Source organism: Ranitomeya imitator, chromosome 4 (genome assembly GCF_032444005.1).
Source record: "Ranitomeya imitator isolate aRanImi1 chromosome 4, aRanImi1.pri, whole genome shotgun sequence".
NCBI classification, from domain to species: Eukaryota; Metazoa; Chordata; class Amphibia; order Anura; family Dendrobatidae; genus Ranitomeya; species Ranitomeya imitator.
The window spans coordinates 205512392-205533290 of record NC_091285.1 but is presented as its reverse complement, the minus strand read 5'-3'; the positions used below and the strand labels follow the sequence as shown (position 1 = coordinate 205533290).

At 44.0% G+C, this 20899-nt stretch overlaps 1 protein-coding gene across 2 annotated transcripts in view; it reads right to left on the bottom strand.

The window, feature by feature from the left end:
- The window catches only part of CCDC87 (coiled-coil domain containing 87), a 145953-nt gene that overhangs the window by 44139 nt on the left and 80915 nt on the right, over positions 1-20899 (bottom strand). For both annotated transcript variants that reach the window (XM_069764311.1, XM_069764310.1), the window contains exons 12-13: positions 5480-5596; positions 4835-4971 (exon numbers count right to left, since the gene is read on the bottom strand). In XM_069764311.1, coding sequence (XP_069620412.1) covers positions 4835-4971; positions 5480-5596 — 254 coding nt within the window. The remainder of the gene's footprint in view (positions 1-4834; positions 4972-5479; positions 5597-20899) is intronic.

Sequence of the window (20899 nt, the reverse complement as noted above, 5' to 3'; positions counted from 1 at the left end):
AAAGGATTTTACGGTGAGTACACAAAAATCCCTATTTCTCCTACGCCTCATTGGGGAACACAGGACCATGGGACGTCCTAAAGCAGTCCCTGGGGGTTAAACAATTCACTGCAATTGATCCTTGTACCCACAAGTTACAGATGCGGCACTGCCGCCTGCAAAATTCGTCTGCCGACGGACGCATCTGCTGAGGCCTGAGAATGGACATGGTAATGTTTCGTAAATGTATGCAGGCTGGACCAAGTCACAGCTCTGCAGACCTGTGTTGCCTATGCTTGGTGCCGGATGGCCCAAGACACGCCCACTGACCGAGTAGAATGATCCTTAGTCCCTGCTGGGACGGAATGACCTCTGACTCGGTAGGACTCCTGGACAGCTGAACGAATCCACTTGGCTATCGTAGCTTTGGAAGCGGCTAGACCTTTCCTTGGCCCTTCCGGGAGCACAAACAGGGCATCTGATCTGCGGAAAGACTCCATCCTCGAGATGTATCTCCTAAGAGCTCTCACCAAGTCCAGTATGTGAAGAGCCTTCTCGGTGCGATGTACTGGTGCCGGGCAAAGTGAAGGCAAGACAATTTCCTCATTGAGGTGGAAAGATGAGACAACTTTCGATAGAAAAGACGGGGATGTTCTCAAAACCACCTTATCTTGATGAAAAACGAGGAAAGGAACTTGGCAAGACAAAGCCGCCAGTTCTGAGACTCGTCGGATGGACGTGACCGTAACCGGGAAGGCAACTTTCCATGACAGAAAAGACAGGGAAACATCCTGCAGAGGTTCAAAAGGAGCCTCCTGCAAGACTCCGAATACCAAATTAAGGTCCCATGGTTCCAACGGCATCTTATAGGGCGGCACGACATGGGAGACTCCCTGAATGAACGTCTTCACCTGTAATCTGTTGGCAATTTTACGTTGGAACCCACTCTCCGGAGTCGAGACCTTGATGGCTGAGGAAATCTGCCTCCCAATTTTCCACTCCCGGGATGTGAACCGCTGATATCATTGAGTGGTTTTCCTCGGCCCAACGAAGAATGTGGCCTACCTCGGTCATGGCTACCTTGCTGCGTGTTTCCCCCTGCCGGTTGATGTATGCCACTGCCGTGGCATTGTCGGACTGAGTCCTGATGGGACGACCCGTCAGGAAGGGGTGGAATTGAAGAAGAGCCAACCTGATTGCCTGTATTTCCAGGATGTTGATGGGCAGACGAGCTTCCTGAAGAGACCAGCGGCCCTGAGCAGTGTGATGGTGGAACACTTCTCCCCAGCCCAGAAGACTGGTATCTGTTGTCACAACTAGCCAATGTACTGGGAGAAAGGACTTCCCTTGATTCAGGGAGGACTTCAAAGTCCACCACCTGAGAGACTGTCTGACTCACTGGGGAAGGAGGAAATGACAATCGAGAGATAACGGGTTCCTGTACCACACAGCCAGGAGAGCATGTTGTAAGGGGCGGAGGTGTAGTTGAGCGAATGGGACCACCTCCATAGCTGCTACCATCCTGCCGAGGACTCTCATACTGAAACGTAGAGAGTGAGAATGAGATTGGGAGAGCTTCTGAGCTTCCCGCTGTAAGACTGAGATCTTTTCCGGGGGAAGAAGTACTAACCCCTGGGATCATTACTAGAAAGGAAATTAGCTGAGCCGGTACTGGGGAAGATTTTTTGAAGTTTATCTTCCAACCCAGGCGAGAAAGAGTATCTATTGTGATGTTCACGGCCTCCTTGCAGGTGCAGGAAAGAGGGGCCTTTGATGAGGATATCGTTTAGATACGGTAACACCACCACACCTCGGATATGAAGGATGGCCACGGCGGCCCCCATAACCTTGGTGAATACCGTGGGAGCGGTGGCGAGGCCGAAGGGCAGAGCAGCAAATTGAAAGTGATCCTCCAGAACTGTGAAGCGAAGGAACCTTTGGTGAGAAGGTAAAATGGGAATGTGGAGGTACGCGTCCTGGATGTCTATGGACGCTGGGAACTCGCCTTTTTCCATGGAGGCAATGACAGAACGAAGCGATTCCATCCGGAAACCGTCGCACCCTGACAAACTTGTTCAGCAGTTTTAGGTCCAGTATGGGCCGTACTGTACAGTCCTTCTTTGGAACAATGAACAGGTTTAAATAAAAACCTTGAAACCTTTTGCTTTGAGAGACCGGGATAATAACCCCGTCTTCTTTTAGGGAGCTTATGGCATAATAATAATAATCTTTATTTTTTATATAGCGCTAACATATTCCGCAGCGCTTTACATTTTGCAGACACATTATCATTACTGTCCTCGATGGGGCTCACAATCTAAATTCCCTATCAGTATGACTTTGGAATGTGGGAGGAAACCGGAGAACCCAGAGGAAACCCACGCAAACACGGAGAGAACATACAAACTCTTTGCAGATGTTGTCCTTGGTGGGGTTTAGAACCCAGGACTCCAGCGCTGCAAGGCTGCTGTGCTAACCACTGCGCCACCGTGCTGCCCGGCATGGAAGAACTCTGATGCCTTTGCCCTGGGAGGAGATGACAGGAAGAAGCAATTTGGTGGAAGAGATGAGAATTCTATTTTGTATCCGCAGGACACTAGGTCGCGGACCCATTCGTCGTGAACGACCGAGAGCCACGCGTCGCTGAAGGAAAGCAGGCGGAAGCCTACTTTGAGGGTGTCCTCCGGATACCGCAGGGAGTCATTGTGTGGGAGACCTGCCTGGTCTGGACCCTCTGGACCCTGACTGCCTAGGCCTGCCTCTCCAAGAAGGGGAAGGTTTGTAAGAGGTCTGAGGACCTCTATCCCTACGTTGTGCCTGGCCAGGTCCGGAAGATGTGGAAGTAGAGGACCAATTTGAGTTGAAGCGAAAAAAAATCAGGACCGAGCCTGCTGCTGCTGGTCCTGAAAGGGCCGAAAGGGTCTCTGTTGTGGAAGAAATTTACTCTTCCTTCCAGTGGCGTCGGAAATTAATTGGTCGAGCTTTTCGCCAAAAAGGCGACCGCTCTGATACGGAAGAGAAGTCAATGACTTTTTGGAATTTGAATCCGCACGCTAGTCGCTGAGCCATAAGGACCTCCGGATGGTGATGGCGTTTGCTGCTGCTTGCAAAACACAGTTAGCAGCGTCCAGGGACGCGGTAACTGCAAAATCTCCAGCTCTGGCTATCTGAGTAGCGAGGTCTGCTATCTCGGGGGGATATCGGTATCCAGCACCGCTGCAGACAAGACCTCAGCCCAGTGGGTCATAGCCTTAGCGACCCACATAGCAGCAAAAGATGGGAAGAGTGCGGCCGCTGAGGCTTCAAAGGCTGAACGCTCCATATTGTCGATCTGACGATCGGTTGGGTTTTTAATAGAGGCGCCCTCCGAAAAGGATAAAATAGATTTAGCAGCCAGGCGTGATACCGGAGGATCTACCGGGGGAAGATTGAGGCCAATCTTTTCTTAGATCCTGGGCAAAGGGATATTTTGGTTCCATGGGCTTCTGCCCTGTGAATCGTTTCTCGGGACGGATCCTGTAAGATTCAATGATTTCCTTAAATTCAGGATGAGTAGCGAATACCTTGTGAACTCACTTGGTCCTCTTAAAGGACACGGCATGATCCGTTTTAGATAAAGGTTCCTCCTCAAGTTTCAAAGCCTTATTCACTGACTCAGAGGGCCGAGAGTCTCCTGATCGTGATGAAATTCCTGATCTAGGGACGTGTCAGAATCGTCTTCTGAAACAGGTGCTCTGCTAGCCCCAATGGAAGGGGAGCGAGAAATGGAGCTCTCAGAACCCGAATCCTGGTGATGGTCTGGGGATATGGCATGAGTCCTTTTTCTGGAAGGGTGAGAGCCCCTTGGCAAGGTACGACCCCTAGAGTACGAGGGGTTTTGAGGATCGGAAGCGTTGTCCTTAAGAGTGCCCTGGATAGAGGAGGGGTCTCGGAACGATTACAACGCTTTTGCCAGGGATGCCATAAACCGGGTAAGGGAGGTAGCCCACTCAGGGGGACTAGGCTCACTAGGTTCAGTATCAGTAACAGGTGGTTCCTGAACAGTCACCGGTTCACAAGCTGTGCACAATGCAGTATTGTGACCCTGGGGTAATGAGACCCACCTTACAAGAGGTACATGCAGCGAAAAATACAGTGTGGGTTTTCCCAGACTTTTTGTGAGGCCTTGATTGAGACATAGTAGCCTTGAGGAGAGCGCTTACTAGAAGGGGAAGGGTTAAGCTATGTATCTGCAGCTCACCCAGGTCCTGTGTCTTGAGTCCCCAGGGGAGGTCTGCAATGTATGGTCCTGAATCCAGCACCGCTGATAAGGAAAGCTGGAGCAGCGCTGCTGCATCAGTGCTGTGGGTGTCCCAAGATGGCCGCCGAGATTTGTGATAGCGCTTCTCAAAGAATGAGAAGTGCTAGAAAAGGTGGGCGGTGGTAATTGCCGGTGGGCGTGGCCAAGAACTCCAGCCTGTATGCAGGGAAAAGCCGGGGACTAACTTTTCAAGCTTGCGGTTGCGGCGTCACTCCTTTAAGGGAAAAAATAGAATAAAAATAAAAATGGTGGGGTCTGAAAGCAGACCCAAGTGCCTCCTACAGACACTAAGCAAGAACTGGTTCACTTAGAGCCAGCAGGAGGGGGTATACTGCAGGGGAGGAGCTATTCTTTATGTGTTAACTTAGTGTCCTCCTAGTGGCAGCAGCATAACACCCATGGTCCTGTGTCCCCCAATGAGGCGTAGGAGAAAAAAGAATCAAGCATGCTACCCTACCCCCTATTGAGAACAAGTGCATGTTTGTCCAAATCGAGTGTACAAATACAGTATATGGTCGGCAGGGAGATGACACAAAGAGCTCCTTAAGACTTTACCTTTCACACTTATCACTGGAACCCAGAGAGTCCAGTTCCTTGTTAATTACACGCTGACCCATCTTCTTTGTTAGTGTTGAGGAAGCTGCACATAAGGAAATTTCCACTTTTGATGCAAAGGGTTCAAAATCTATATCCTTAAACATGAAAACAGAAGAAAAATCAGGCAGGGATGGTACGCACAGAGACAACAATCTGGAGGTATTTCATGAGTTGCTACATAGCTTTAAAGGTAAATAATAGTAATGTCTGAAGTGTTATCTACAGTGACAAAAGACACATTTACAGTTGCTTGTGTACACTCAGCCTTGGATGAAATATAGAACATCATATTGTACTGTGCATATAACCGACTATACACAGTAAGCTAGAACTAACAGCTTTGCTGGTCTTTTCTGTTGGAAAAAAATGGGAAATCATACCTGCAAACAGTCCCATTTTTTACCAATTATCCTGTGAACTTGACAGTGGAATACAGGGTGGAAGAGTACATGAAAGAGGCATTTCTATGCTGTTCTCATCATGGGGAAGGAGTGAAAAGATTGAAATATCCCTAAATTTGGTATTTAAATGCTTAGAATTTATCCATACCGGCTCTATTTCATTTTCCGATGTTTATGTAGTCACTTAGCGTAAATGAAATACCTGGTCAAATCTCAGGTGATCTGTGGAAATATTCTTAGTGAGTTCTGTATAGACTTCCTGAAGTTCTTGTCCAACATAAAGATTTCTGTCCAACTTCCTCACAGTAGCGGCCTCAATCTGTAATGAAAAACTGCTCTTTCAGCTTCGAAAATCACAAATGTAAATCTTTGAGGTTATCAAGCAGGGTCAGATGTGGCATTGGTGCAACCTGTGTAGCCTCAAAGGCGCCCAAGAGGTAAGTCGACCCACTTTTACCTTCAACGGTGGAATTATGATGAGCTACTGGACCGCAAAGGGCCCATATGCTGTTCTTGCATGCGCCATTTCCTTATTACCAGGACCATGCTATTTCTAATTTATACATGCACTCATTACTTTGTTATGACTTTTTGATTAGAAAAAAACCATGTTGAAAACCAGCCTGGACATTTTCATGTTTCTCACCAACTAACACCCTCAAGATACTATGGAGAAGGGGGAGTTCATCAGGACTAGTGTTTCACACTACAGGTTAGGTTGGACTCAATGGAATTAGGTCTACCTTTAAAAACTATGAAGCTATACTTGAGTACTCCTTAACATTCACAATTCAGCAGACTCTCTTGCTATCTCCTCCATGCTATTTCCTGCTGTCTCGATGCTTGCACAGCGTTTTGCCTGGTAATTTGAAATCTGGGAGGCAGTGAATTGTTTCAGATTTGACACTTTGCAGCACTAAAAATGCATTAAGATGTGCCGATAATCCAAAACGAGCGTTCTTATTTACCCTCATTCTCCGATTATCGGCACTAAAAAAGATTAGTGTGCAAATACAATATATCAGTAAATCAGTTACGAGTCAGCTACCACTCCCTTACTAGGAAAAGCTGAAGAGAGTCAGGAATGTGTTAGATAACAATTCATAGTATAATGTCCAACAGGCTGCACTGTAACTATATCTGCTCAGGGCACTTCCTTCACAATGTCTGACACTGCTAATGTTTTACTGTAAGACTTCCTGCAAATTACAGTTAAAGAGAACCTGTCACCAGGACCAGGCATTTTAAACTAAAGGTATGAGCATTAGTGATGAGCGAGTACACTCGGGTTTTCTCGAGCATGCTTGGGTGGTCTCTGCGTATTTGGATGTGCTAGATTTAGTTTGTGTCCACGCAGCTGCATGATTTGCGGCTGCTGGACAGCCTAAATACATGTGGGGGTTTCCACATGTATTCAGGCTGTCTAGCAGCCGTAAATCATGCAGCTGCATCGACACAAACTAAATCTACGAGTACGCCAAAATACTTGGAGGACACCCGAGCGTGCTCGGGAAAACCCAAGTACCGATTACACTCGTTCATGACTAATGAGCATAAAACTGCTGTCCTACTGATTTAATAGTTACTTTCAGTGTAGAAATCCACAGGCTGGTTGTTTTTTAATGATCATTTGAAGTTTGGGTGAAATATGCTGTTCATGCATTGGGGCGGAACTGTGGGTAGGGTTTTCGTCTCTGCAACGGTCCCTAAGCTGCCTCTGGTTTTCATATCTTTATACTGTTTAAAATTTTGCGATGTTGGTGTGTGCGCACATTGATCTCCCAGTGATCCTCAATAATTGGCGCCAGTGGCAGCGCATGCACAGATTGAGCTAAGATCTAAATCTGCGCCGGCAACGGCACAGCGCCAATAAAGCTGAAGCCCACCACAAGATGAGTGTACGCATTGCCGCCCACGGTTAGGAAGGTGCTGTAGCGCAAAACTTTAAATAGTATGAAGATACGAATACCCGCTCCGATGCACAAACAGCTTATTTCACCCAAAGTTCTAATGATCATTAAAGAACAACCAGGCTGGGGATTTCTACACTGAAGGTACCTATTAAATCAGTATAACAGTGCAGCACCTTTAAAATGCCTGTTTCTGATGACAGGTACTCTTTAAGACCCACTTAGATGGATCGATTTGGCCAATCACAATCGTTGTTCCCATACAGCATCAAGTTGTTGGCAGCACAACGCGCAGGAATCATTATGCCAGTTTAAACAATGTGGTCACCCTAGTGATTGGTGCATTGTTTACACAGGTTGCTTATTGGAAACAAGTGCTCTTATTATTTGCGTGTCTAACTGGGCCTTAACCCTTCCTGTTTATTTTGAACCAATGTAGGGGCAAATTTGGCATTGGCTCTACCAAGAGAAATTCCAGTTAGCTGAAGCTCCCACCTCCAGGACGGGAATCACGGCATTAATGCCCTTACTGGTGTAAGGGGCTCGGTGAACAGAAGTAAAGAGAGGGTGCCCGAGCCCAGTCTTGGCCCCCATATTGTGCTTCTGCTCACTAGATAATGAACTGAGGATGGGGGACAACAATTGATGATGCATTGGGGGTGGGGGAGAGTAAATGATGAATCGAGGGTGGGGTACAGCAAATAATGATGAATTGAGGGTGGGGTACAGCAAATGATGATGACTTGAGGATGGGGAAGAGAAAATTATGAATTGAACATGAGGGAGAGCAAATGATGAAGATGAATTGAGGGTGAGGGAAAACAAATAATAATAAAATGGGGGTGGGGAGAGTAATGATGAAGAATTAAGGATGGGAGAGAGAGGACATGACAAAATGAATTGACAAAATGAATTGGGGCAGAGGGGGACATGTAAATATAATGAATCGGAGGAGCGGGAGGTACAGAGTGGAGGGCATTGAGGATGCAGGAGTGTGACTGGTGATGAATTGGGGGAAAGAGTACAGGCGCTAATAAATTGGTATAATTATTGGGTGGAGAAGTGGTTATTTATATTTAGTGGGGGCGCAGTGGTGGATTACAATTTATTTTTGGAATGTTGGGTTGCATAGTAACTAATTATATATTAATGGTGGGAGCAAGTTTATATTCAGTAGTGTAGTGTAGAAGGTAGGGAAAGTGCTATGTAAGCGATCAGATATAGATGTCTGTGTGTTATCTGGAGAGACGAGTACTGGCTGAAAGAAGTGATGGCGATCTGACGGCTGAAGAAGAAAAGCGAAGATGAATGACTTCACCTAGAGGCGTTACTGGTGAGTCAGGTGTATACTTACACTATAAATTTTATATTATATACAGAGCTATTTATGATCAGTATTGTAATGTTCGGTCACTATGTGGTGTTAATATGTGGTCTGATCATGGTTTGGTGGTATTTGTTCCTTGTATGTGGTATTATTTGGTTATTATGTGGTGGTAATATGCGGTCTGATCACGATGTGGTGGTATTTTCAAATACATTGATTGCAATTGTATCATATTACAAAAGGAAACCTGCATATATCATCTTCGGAGAGGAAGAAGACTAGAACTCTAGTGCCACCTGTTGGATGAAGCGATCCTGAAAGTCAATATTGACGCACATGCCAAATATCTATAGTTTATTTTTTTATTTAAAGGGAACCTATCACCAGAATAAATTATACTAACCAGCAGATATGGGGTTAATCTGCAGATTAATGGCGTTTTCATGCTGGTAGGCAAGTGTACTTAGCCTAATGCTGTGGGGACAATATGAACTTTATTTCCCCCTGTAGTGTTAAGGGTTCAGTCACGGGGGTAGAGCCAGAGCTGGTTCAGTCACCACTTTGAGTATACAGAGTAGTGGCTGTAACTGCGCCCCCGACTGACAGCTGGCCCTAATGCCGGGGGCGTGGTTACAGCCATCGTTCTGTATACTCAGGGCGGTGACAGAATCAGCATCGGTGCCGCCTCTGTGAGTGAAGCCGCACCTCCGGCCCTGAATGACACTGACTCTGCATTGAGGGTGGCTATCAGTCAGGGGCGTGGTTACAGACGTCGCTCTGTATTCTCAAAGAAATGACTGAGCCAGCACCGCCCTGTGACTGAAACGGAAGCATTGTGGGAAAGCTCATTTTCTCCCCGCAGCATTCAGCAAAGTGCAGGCGCCGGCCAGAATGAAAATACTATTAACCTGCAGATTAACCCCATATCTGCAAGTTAATAGCATTTTTTCTGGTGACAGGTTCTCTTTAACCCCTTTACCCATGAAGGTGGTTTGCACGTTACTGACAATTCTGACCACTGTCTCTTCATGAGGCTAAACTCTGGAATGCTTCAACGGATCCTGGTGATTCTGAGACTGTTTTTTTTCGTGACATATTGTACTTCATGATAGTGGCAAAATTTCTGTGATATGACTCATTTATTTGTGAAAAAAATGGAAATTTAGCAGAAATTTTTCAATTTTTCAATTTTCCAACTTTGAATTTTCATGTCCTTAAATCACAGATATATGCCACACAAAATACTTAGTAAGTAACATTTCCCACATGTCTACTTTACTTCAGAATAATTTTGGAACCAACATTTTTTTTGTTAGGAAGTTATAAGTAGTGCTGAGCGAGTATACTCGTTGTTTGGGTTTTCCTTAGCACGCTCGGGTGGTCTCCGAGTATTTGTGACTGCTCGGAGATTTAGTTTTCATCGCTGCAGCTGCATGATTTGTGGCTACTAGACCGCTTGATTACATATGGGGATTCCCTAGCAACCAGGCAACCCCCACATGTACCCAGGCTGGCTAGCAGCCATAAATCATGCAGCTGCATCAACAAAAACTAAATCTCCGAGCAGTCACAAATACTCGGAGACTACCCGAGCATGCTCGGGAAAACCCGAGCAACGAGTATACTCGCTCATCACTAGTTATAAGGGTTAAAATTTGACCAGCGATTTCTCATTCTTAATACAAAATTTACAAAACCATTTTTTTAGGGACCACCTCTCATTTGAAGTCCTTTTGCGGGGTCTATATAATAGAAGATATGCAAAAGTGACACCATTCTAAAAACGTCACCCTTCAAGGTGCTCAAAACCACATTCAAGAAGTTTATTAACCCTTCAGGTGCTCCACAGAAATTCTTGGAAAGTGGAAAAAAAAATAACATAACTTTTTTCTACAAAAAATTCAATTCAGATCAATTTTTTTGTATTTTGACAAGGGTAACAGGAAAAAATGGACCCCAAAATTTGTTGTGTAATTTCTCCTGAGCATGCTCATACACCAAATGAGGAAGAAAACCACTGTTTTGGCGCACGGCAGAGCACATAAGGGAACGAGTGCCATTTGACTTTTTGAATGCAAAATTTCAGGAAATAAATTGGCAGATGCCATGTTGCGTTTGGAAAGCCTCTGATATGCCTAAATAGTAAAAATCCCCCACAACACCATTTTGGAAACTAGATCCCTCAGGGATCAACCCTCAGGTGCTTCACAAACATTTATAACATTGATCCGTAAAAAAAAACCAAAAGACTAATTTTCCCCACAAATAATAATAATAATAATAATCTTTATTTTTATATAGCGCTAACATATTCCGCAGCGCTTTACAGTTTTTGCACACATTATCATCACTGTCCCCAATGGGGCTCACAATCTGGAATCCCTATCAGTATGTCTTTGGAATGTGGGAGGAAACCGGAGTGCCCGGAGGAAACCCACGCAAACACGGAGAGAACATACAAACTCTTTGCAGATGTTGTCCTGGGTGGGATTAGAACCCAGGACCCCAGCGCTGCAAGGCTGCAGTGCTAACCACTGCGCCACCGTGCTACCCCCACAAATACGTTTTTAACACAAAATATTGCATTTTCATAAGGGTAGCAGGAGAAGTTGCACCATACAATTTGTTGTGCAATTTCTCCTGAGTACGTCAATATCCAATAGGAGGGAGAAAACTACTGTTTGTGCGCACAGCAGGGCTCGGAAGGGAAGGTGCGTCATTTGAATTTTTGAATGTAAAATTTCCTGGAACCATTAGCGGACGTTATGTCCCACTTGGAAAGCCTCTGATGTGCCTAAACAGTGACACAAGTGACCCGATTTTGGAAACTAGCAACTTCAAGGAATGTATAGGTGCTTCTCACAAAACTAGAATATGATCAAAAAGTTAATTTATTTAAGTACTTCAATACAAAAAATGAAACTCATATTATATAGTCATTACAAACAGAGTGATCTATTTCAAGTGTTTATTTCTGTTAATGTTGACGATTATGGCTTACAGCCAATGAAGACCCAAAAGTCATTATCTCAGTAAATTAGACTAACAAAAAACACCTGCAAAGGCTTCCTAAGCGTTTACAAAAGTCTCTAAAGGTACCGTCACACTTAGCGACGCTGCAGCGATACCGACAACGATCCAGATCGCTGTAGCGTCGCTGTTTGGTCGCTGGAGAGCTGTCACACAGACCGCTCTCCAGCGACCAACGATGCCGGTAACCAGGGTAAACATCCGGTAACTAAGCGCAGGGCCGCGCTTAGTAACCCGATGTTTACCCTGGTTACCATCCTAAAAGTAAAAAAAAACAAACACTACATACTTACCTACCGCTGTCTGTCCTCCAGCGCTGTGCTCTGCACTCCTCCTGTACTGGCTGTGAGTGTCGGTCAGCCGGAAAGCAGAGCGGTGACGTCACCGCTCTGCTTTCCGGCCGCTGTGCTCACAGCCAGTACAGGAGGAGTGCAGAGCACAGCGCTGGAGGACAGACAGCGGTAGGTAAGTATGTACTGTTTTTTTTTTTTTACTTTTAGGATGGTAACCAGGGTAAACATCGGGTTACTAAGCACGGCCCTGCGCTTAGTTACCCGATGTTTACCCTGGTTACCAGTGAAGACATCGCTGAATCGGTGTCACACACGCCGATTCAGCGATGTCTGCGGGGAGTCCAGCGACGAAATAAAGTTCTGGACTTTCTTCCCCGACCAGCGATCTCCCAGCAGGGGCCTGATCGCTGCTGCCTGTCACACTGGACGATATCGCTAGCCAGGACGCTGCAACGTCACGGATCGCTAGCGATATCGTCTAGTGTGACGGTACCTTTAGTCTGTTTCAGTAGGCTTCACAATCATGGGGAAGACTGCTGACTTGACAGATGTCCAGAAGGCAGTCATTGACACACTCCACAAGGAGGGTAAGCCACAAAATGTAATTGCTAAAGAAGCTGACTGTTCACAGAGTGCTGTATACAAGCATATTAATGGAAGGTTGAGTGGAAGGAAAAAGTATAATAGAAAAAGGTGCACAAGCAACTGGGATAACCGTAGCCTTGAAAGGATTAAGAAAAGGCCATTCAAAAATTTGGGGTAGATTCACAAGGAGTGGACTGCTGCTGGAGTCATTTCTTCAAGAGCCACCACACACAGACGTATCCAGGACATGGGCTACAAGTGTCGCATTCCTTGTGTCAAGCCACTCATGACCAATAGACAATGCCAGAAGCATCTTACCTGGGCCAAGGAGAAAAAGAACTGGACTGTTGCTCAGTGGTCCAAGGTGTTGTTTTCAGATGAAAGTAAATTTTGCATTTAATTTGGAAATCAGGGTCCCAGAGTCTGGAGGATGAGTGGAGAGGCCACAATCCAAGCTGCTTGAGGTCTAGTGTGAAGTTTCCACAATCAGTGATGGTTTGGGAAGCCATGTCATCTGCTGGTGTAGTTCCACTGTGTTTTATCAAGACCAAAGTCAGCTCAGCCGTCTACCAGGAAATTTTACAGCACTTCATGCTTCCGTCTGCCGACAACTGCAGCTTTTGGAAGATGGAGATTACATTCTCCAGCAGGACCTGGTACCTGTTCACACTGCCAAAAATACCAATACCTGGTTTAAAAACAACAGTATCACTGTGCTTGTGTAGGGGGTATGGTAAAATGTGTTATTGCCTTTGCCTTTCCGCCTCGTCCCGATGCCGTATGTTATTAGTGTATGTGTACAGATTAACATATGTAAGTGGGTACACATAATTAGTCCTAGTAAAAATCACAAGAACACATTCGTTTAGCAATAAACACAATGACCTCCCAAAAATACAAGGCCACAATGAATGTATAGTTCAATCAGTATAATTTATTCAAAAAGTCACTAAAAAAAGCCTGAAGCTTTTATACATAATACATACAAAAGATGAAAACAATACAAAAAGTGCCTCCGATCACAATATCCAGATCACGTGCAAACATTAATAGAAGATTGCCACAATATAGGCTTAATATCCACTATATCCACATCAGTGGTAAGAGGGTAAATATGTAAAAGTACCTTGACGGGGGAAAGGCACCCCCATTTGCATGGTGCTCAAATATAAATGTATGATATAAAGTGTAAGGGAGAAGGTGGCTGCAGGTATTAGTGCCTGGAACTGAAAACCATAAGCGTACTAACTCCTGACAAAAGCCTCCCAACTAATATTCCCATAGTAATAGATATGCAGTAGGTAAAATCAAAGTACGCATAAATCAATACATATTTACCCGGAGAAAGCACGAGACCGGAGCCAACCCCTACGCGCGTTTCGATGATTCTTCTTCCGGGGGCGTATAGCATGGAGGGAGGTAGGAACTATTTAAATAAGCCCCAGCCAATCACAGTATGATTTGCGGCCAGCCGTAAGTATCATAAAAGCACGTAACTACACGCATCCACTGCGCAATAGTGGAAGTGACGATCTAAAGTCACAAATAGGGTATACCAAAATATTTCCCCTATAGTGGTCCAATAAATACCAATATGCCAGAGTGAAATGTGTAGCACCGCCTATCGCAGCAAATGTTGAATGTGAAGAATAAAACCTGAGATGGTTTGTGCCAGAGAAACCGGAAGTGACCTCAAAGTTACTAAGCAACCAGCATGTGTTGCTAGACCGTGCGTGACAAGCCGCAGCTTGTAGTGCCTGGCAACAAGCATAGCTGCGCATGCGCTGTCGGCACCAACAGCCCGAGGGATCCACCCACAGTCGGCGATGGCCAAGGCGTACGCACTGACCCGGAAAAGCCAGGTGAGAGCGCAGGTCAAGCCGTCGGTAGGAGGGTCCGGCCATGGTGCAGAGGCGCATGCGCACCACCAGGTGCCAGAAAAGTACCATATCGATACATGAAAATAAAAAAGTGATATAACACAAAAACAATGTGAGTACTGTAAGTGAAAAACAAGGTGTAGATATCAAACAGGCATAATACAAACATTAAACAGTATTAAACGATGTTGGTATTAGGTCCATATCTGGGAAGAGTCTTCACAAGGATCAGCCCAATTTGATTTGCATCACAGAACGTGAAACGTCACTGTATAGAATATCCAGCTATGCGGTGGGATAGTCCATTCGGTTAATTTAAGTGTACTATCACCTCGTCTATAATGGTACTGCTACACAGTCAAGTATATTACCATGTCTTGTTCTGCTAAATGTATATATTGTATTTGTTGTGCCTGTTATATAGGGACAATGTAGTACTGAAGTTTGGCCACTAGATGGGGGCATTTTGGTACACCTAGGTTAGCATGGTTGTGGATCAGTGTATAGTACATAATACTAGTTAATGTAGGAGGGGTCAGCTGTAGCTAGAGAGGGAACATTTCCTGATTCAGTTCAGAAAGGCCCACGCGCCCGAACAGTCCACAAGGGCTAAAGTGCCTGGGACATTAGCAGCTACCACGCAACCTTGGCTGTTTAAGAGGAGAGAGCCCAGCCATCCACAGCATCAGGCCAGAAGAGAGGAGGCGAGCACAGCAGAAGGAAAGAGGACAGTACGTGGGCACAGGTAGCCCTAGAATGTGGCAGCTTATAGCTTGGGCAGATGTCCCCAGTACTGGGGCAAAGCGGTGGCTGGGGCAGATCCCAAAAGCTGGGAGCAGGACAGCGCTGGGACTTCACAGAGAACAATACTTAAGGGCAGGTCACTCATCAGGTGGCAACTAGCTTCGGAGGTGGAAACTCTCTTGTCTGGGGCGAAACAGACCAAGGAAGGCCTAATTGTGGCAGAGCTGAATTGGGAGGACACTGAGGACCCGTGTGTCACGGTCCGACCCTGGTATACATTATGTGGAAGGAAGGTGCAGGGAGAGAAGGGGAAATCTGTAATGCTGATCCTGTTGTAATTGATGTGAAGAGTCTGTATGTGCTGTGTAAAGGTTACAGTAAAGTTGTTGAGTTGAAAGTTGAAAAGGACTGTGTCGCAATCTTTGTTGCATCCACTGATAGGTACCTGCAGCGAAACAGAGGTGACCCTGACGGCGCAGAGAATGGAGCCACAGGTACACAAAGTAATGGACAATGTTTTCGTGTATTGGGAGACCAGGGCACTGATGTGCCAGAGTGTTTGGCCATGACTACTGCCCAGGTCCAGCCCCTCACACTTGATTGGCCAGCAAACTAGCGAGACCTTAACCCCATAGAGAATTTATGGGGTACTGTCAAGAGGAAGTTGAGAGACACCAGCCCGAACAATGCAGACCAGCTGAAGGCTGCTATCAAAGCAACCTGGGCTTCCATAACACCTCAGCAGTGCTACAGACTGATCACCAGTAATTGATGCCAAAGGAGGCCTGACAAAGTATTGAGTGCATTTACTGAACATACATTTCAGTAGGCCAACATTTCAGATTTTAAAATCATTTTTCAAGCTGGTGTTATAAAGTATTCTAATTTACTGAGATAATGACTTTTGGGTTTTCATTGGCTGTAAGCCATAATCATCAACTTTAACAGAAATAAACACTTGAAATAGATCACTCTGTTTATAATGACTATAAATAATATATGAGTTCCACTTTGGTATTGAAGAACTGAAATAAAATAACTTTTTGATGATATTCTAATTTTGTGAGAAGCACTTGTATTTAGATGTGTGGTGAGCCCTTTGAATCCCCAGGTGGTTCACAAAAGTTCATAACTATGAGCTGTGAAAATAAAAAAAAAAAAAACACATTTTCCCCACAAAAATGTTATTTTGGCCCCAAAATTTGCATTATCATAAAGCTAAAAGGAAAAATTGGACCATACAATTTGTTGTTCAATTTCTGCTCTGAGTGCGCCAATACCCCATATGTGGTCAAAAACAACTTTATAAAGACACAGTGCAAAGCTCAGAAGGGAAGAGGCACCATATTGGAGTTCAGATTTTGCAGAGGGTGCATTGGCAGAGCCTCTGAGGTGCCAGAACAACAGAAACCTCCTATATGTGAACTCATTTTACAAACTACACTCCCCAATGAATTAATCTAGGGGAGCAGTGATCATATTGATACCACATGTGCCTCACAGAATTTTATACCATTGAGCGGTGAAGAAAGAATAAATTACATTTTACCCACTAAAATGTTGGTTTAGCCCCAAGCTTTTAATTTTTCTAAGGGCTAATGGGAAATATTGTTACAACAAACTGAGATCCATTTTTTCCTGAGTTCGCCAATACCCTACATGTAATCGGGAAATATTTTTCAGGCACAGTGCAAAGCTCAGAAGGCAAGGAAGCCAGATTTTACTGTTATGGTTTGCAGGTGCCATGACCCACTAGGAGAGCCCATGAGGTGCCAGAACAGCAGAACCCCCCATAAGTGACCCCAATTTATAAACTACACCTCTCAATGAATTCATCTAGGGGTGCAGTGATCATATAGACACCACGAGTGTGTCACAGAATTTTATATGATTAAAAAAAACTACATTTTTACCAACAAAATTTTGTTTTAGCGCCAGATTTTACATTTGCACACAACAAGTGGTAAAAATGGCACCAAAATTGTCCCACAATTTCTACTGCACGTGGCAATACCCCATATGTAGCTGCACTGTACTACTTAGCCATAAGGAGAGACTCAGGAGGGAAGGAGCGCCATTTGCCTCCTGGAGAGCAGATTTTCCTAGAACAGTTTGTGGACTCCAAATACAAAGCCATTAATTGGTAGAAGAACAGAATCCCCCCTCAAGTGACCCTATCCCTTTGAGAATTTATCTACAGGTGTAGTGACGATTATGACTCCATGGATAATTTCCAGAAAAAATAAATGTGCGCCGAGCCTTACTGCGATGTTTGGGAGGCAGAAAAAAAAATAAACAGCAGGTGAAGAATTGGTTTTATTTATTTGTTACGACGTTCCTCGTGTGGTATAAGTGATTAGACTCTTTTTTTATTGCAAAAAAATAGTTTTTGCATCACCACATTTTGAGAGCTATAATTTTTCGATATTTTGGCCCACAGACATGTGGTCTTGTTTTTTGCGGGATGAGTTGATGTTTTTTATTGGTACCATTTTCGATTTTCAGGCACACGACATTTTTTGATCGCTTTCTATTCTGATTTTTGGGACGCAGAATGAACAAAAAACAGAAATTCATGATTTTTGGAGGGGGATTATACCATTCCATGTGTGGTAAAATTGAGAAGGCAGTTTTATTATTCGGATCAGTATGATTACAGCGATACCTCCTTTATATATATATTTTTTAATGTTTTGGCGCTTTTATACAATAAAAACTATTTTCTAGAAAAAATAATTATCGCTTTATTCTGAGAGCTATAACTTTTTTATTTTTCTGCTGATGATGCTGTATGGGGGCTTGTTTTTTGTGGGACAAGATGACGCTTTCAGCGGTGCCATCTTTATTTATATCAGTCTTTTTGATCGCGTTTTATTCCACTTTTTGTTTGGCGGTATGACGATAAAGCATTGTTTTTTGCCTGGTTTCTTATTTATTTTTTTATGGTGTTCACTAAAGAGGTTAACTAGTGGGACAGTTTTATAGGTTGGGTCGTTGTGTGTTGTAAGTTCTGTTTTTGGGCTCCCTCTGGTGGTTATTGATGGTACTGGGTGACTTGTCTTTCCTGGGTTTCTGGGTTCCACCTGTTCCATCAGCATATGGGAGTTTCCTATTTAACCTGGCTTTGCTGGCATTTCCTCGCCGGTTATCAATGTATCCAGTGTGTCTTGTTACCTCTGCTCCCTGCTCCTAGAACCTTCTGGACAAGCTAAGTTTGGATTTTCCTGTTTTGTGTTTTGCTTAATTTGGTTTTTAGTCCAGCCTGCAGATATGTGATTCTCTGCTGCTGGTTGCTCTAGTGGGCTGAAATTGCTTTTCATGTACCATGAGTTGGCACATGAGTTCAAGTAATTTCAGGATGGTTTTTTGAAGGGTTTTTCGCTGACCGCGCAGTTCACTTTTGTATCCTCTGCTATCTAGCTTTAGCGGGCCTCATTTTGCTGACACTGTTTTCATACTACGTATGTGCTTTCCTCTCATTTCACCGTCATTATATGTGGGGGGCTGCTATTTGCTGTGGGGTATTTCTCTGGAGGCAAGAGAGGTCTGTGTTTCTTCTGATAGGGGAAGTTAGATCTTCGGCTGGAGCGAGACGTCTAGGATCATCGTAGGCACGTTCCCCGGCTACTTTTATTTGTGTGTTAGGTTCAGGGTCGCGGTCAGCTCAGGTTCCATCGCCCTAGAGCTTGTTTGTATCTGTGCTTGTCATTTTTGTGATCCCCTGCCATTGGGATCATGACAGTTGTGGACACGGCGATACCAAATATGTAGTTCTATTTATTTTTTTATACAAATATTTATTAATAGATACAATATCTTTTGCTTTTTTTAATTTATTTTTTAAAAATATTTTTACAATTCTTTTTTTTTAAAATGTTTGACCTTTATTTTTTTTAACTTTGTCCCACTATGGGACACTATTTTGCAGGCTGATGGCTTGTACAGAATAGAGTACAGCAGCATCCTTGTGCTCTATAAACTGCCAGCTCTGCGCTGACAGAGAAAGTTAGTGATCATGCGCTGCGCATGATCAGCAAGTTTCCTAGCTCTGGTGACCCAGATGTCACCATAGCAACGATTGGGACCCTTCGTCATGCCGCGGGGTCTTCGATCCAAAGGGGGGTTAAAGTGCCGGGAGCGGTGCGTGACCACTACTGGCACTTAGTAACTGATGTCCAGGGATCTAGGTGAGAGTTTATTTTTTGCACCCTGAGCTGACATTTTATTGATAGCATTTTGGGGTAGAAGATGTTTTGATCACCTTTTATTGCAATGTCACTGTGACTAGAAAAACATAAATTCTGAAGTTTTGATTTTTTTTTTCCAATAACGATGTTTTCCAATAGGATTAGTTTATTTTATAGTGTTGATAAATCGGACATTTGGGAACCCAGCAATACCAAATCACGATCCACCCGCGGCTGTTGAAATAATAATAATCTTATTTTTATATAGCGCTAACATATTCTGCAGTGCTTTACAGTTTGCACACATTATCATCACTGTCCCTGATGGGGCTCACAATCTAAATTCCCTATCAGTATGTTTTTGGATATGTCTTTGTCCGTTGAAAGCACATGACAGCTAATTAAATCAGACTTCATGTGCGGGGAAAGATGCGGACTCGACGTTGGAGCCCACATCACAGTCAAGAACATGAAATATGACGTAAATATACATCATATGATATGAAGGGTTAATCTATGTTTTTCTATGAAACGCCACAGTGACTCAGAGTGGATTGGACAGAATGTACTGTCAGGTTCCCTTTAAAAGATCCTTACCACATTACTTAGGATACAAAGCCAAACCAGACACTTGTTTTGGGGCGTTTGCCCTTCCTTAGTGCAAACAGGAGATCTGATTGGCTAGGTGAGAGACCTTTAACAATGAGGTCGAAGGGGAACATTTCTCCTTGTGGAGAGTGCCATAATAAACTGACTTGTTAACTTGTTTGCACTGCAATGCTTCATAAAGAATATGGTAGAACTAGATACCGAGAGGATTTTGCATACTAAAATTAAGAAAAATAACACAGGCCTATTATTTGTTATGGTCAAAACTAATGGGCTTGCACTAGTTTTCAAAAACAATACCCATGTTAGAACACCAATTAATTCATTCTATTGTTGAGTGTATTGCTACTGCCACCTGCAGGCATATGCAAGAATTGCAAATTTGACATTTCTAATGCTTATCTATTGTGTATGAAAAGAAATTAGGCACCAGATTTTCCCCCTTCCCAAATCTGAGAGAAGCAGAAAAGGATCTGAAAAAGATCCTTTTTTTGATTGCTGGATCAGTTCCAAATGGTAGATAACAGATGGCTATTTATCGGATCTGTTGTCAATGTTGAAAAACGGATCCAGCTGAAATCTTTTTTTTTTTTTTTTTTTAAATGGACAAAAAAGTTGTGTCTGCACAACTTTTTTGCCAACAGATTGCAGCTGGATCCGTTCTAACGGATGACTACTGGACATGTGAACATCGCCTTAGAATGACATGCAGGACACTGCCTAGTTTAGTGCAGCTGGCAGCCAAACCTGAGGCAGTCCGTGCTGAGAGGTAACAGCAAAAACTTCAAAGGGGGATTTAGAAAAATGATTTTAGTGCAAAGTCCTTCTTTATTATTGTTTTTCTTTTGACAGTGGAGGTGCACTTTAAATATTTCTAATTCATAAATAGGAATTGTTAAAAGAAATACATCAACACGGGCAAGTATTATAATTCGGTCTAGTAGTGGTACATTATTTCTTCCATCACATAAATCATTTTTTAGCAATTATACCATAACATTTTAGAGATGCACAATATTTTGACGCCGCATTGGTCTCTATGCCCAATGATTAAGCC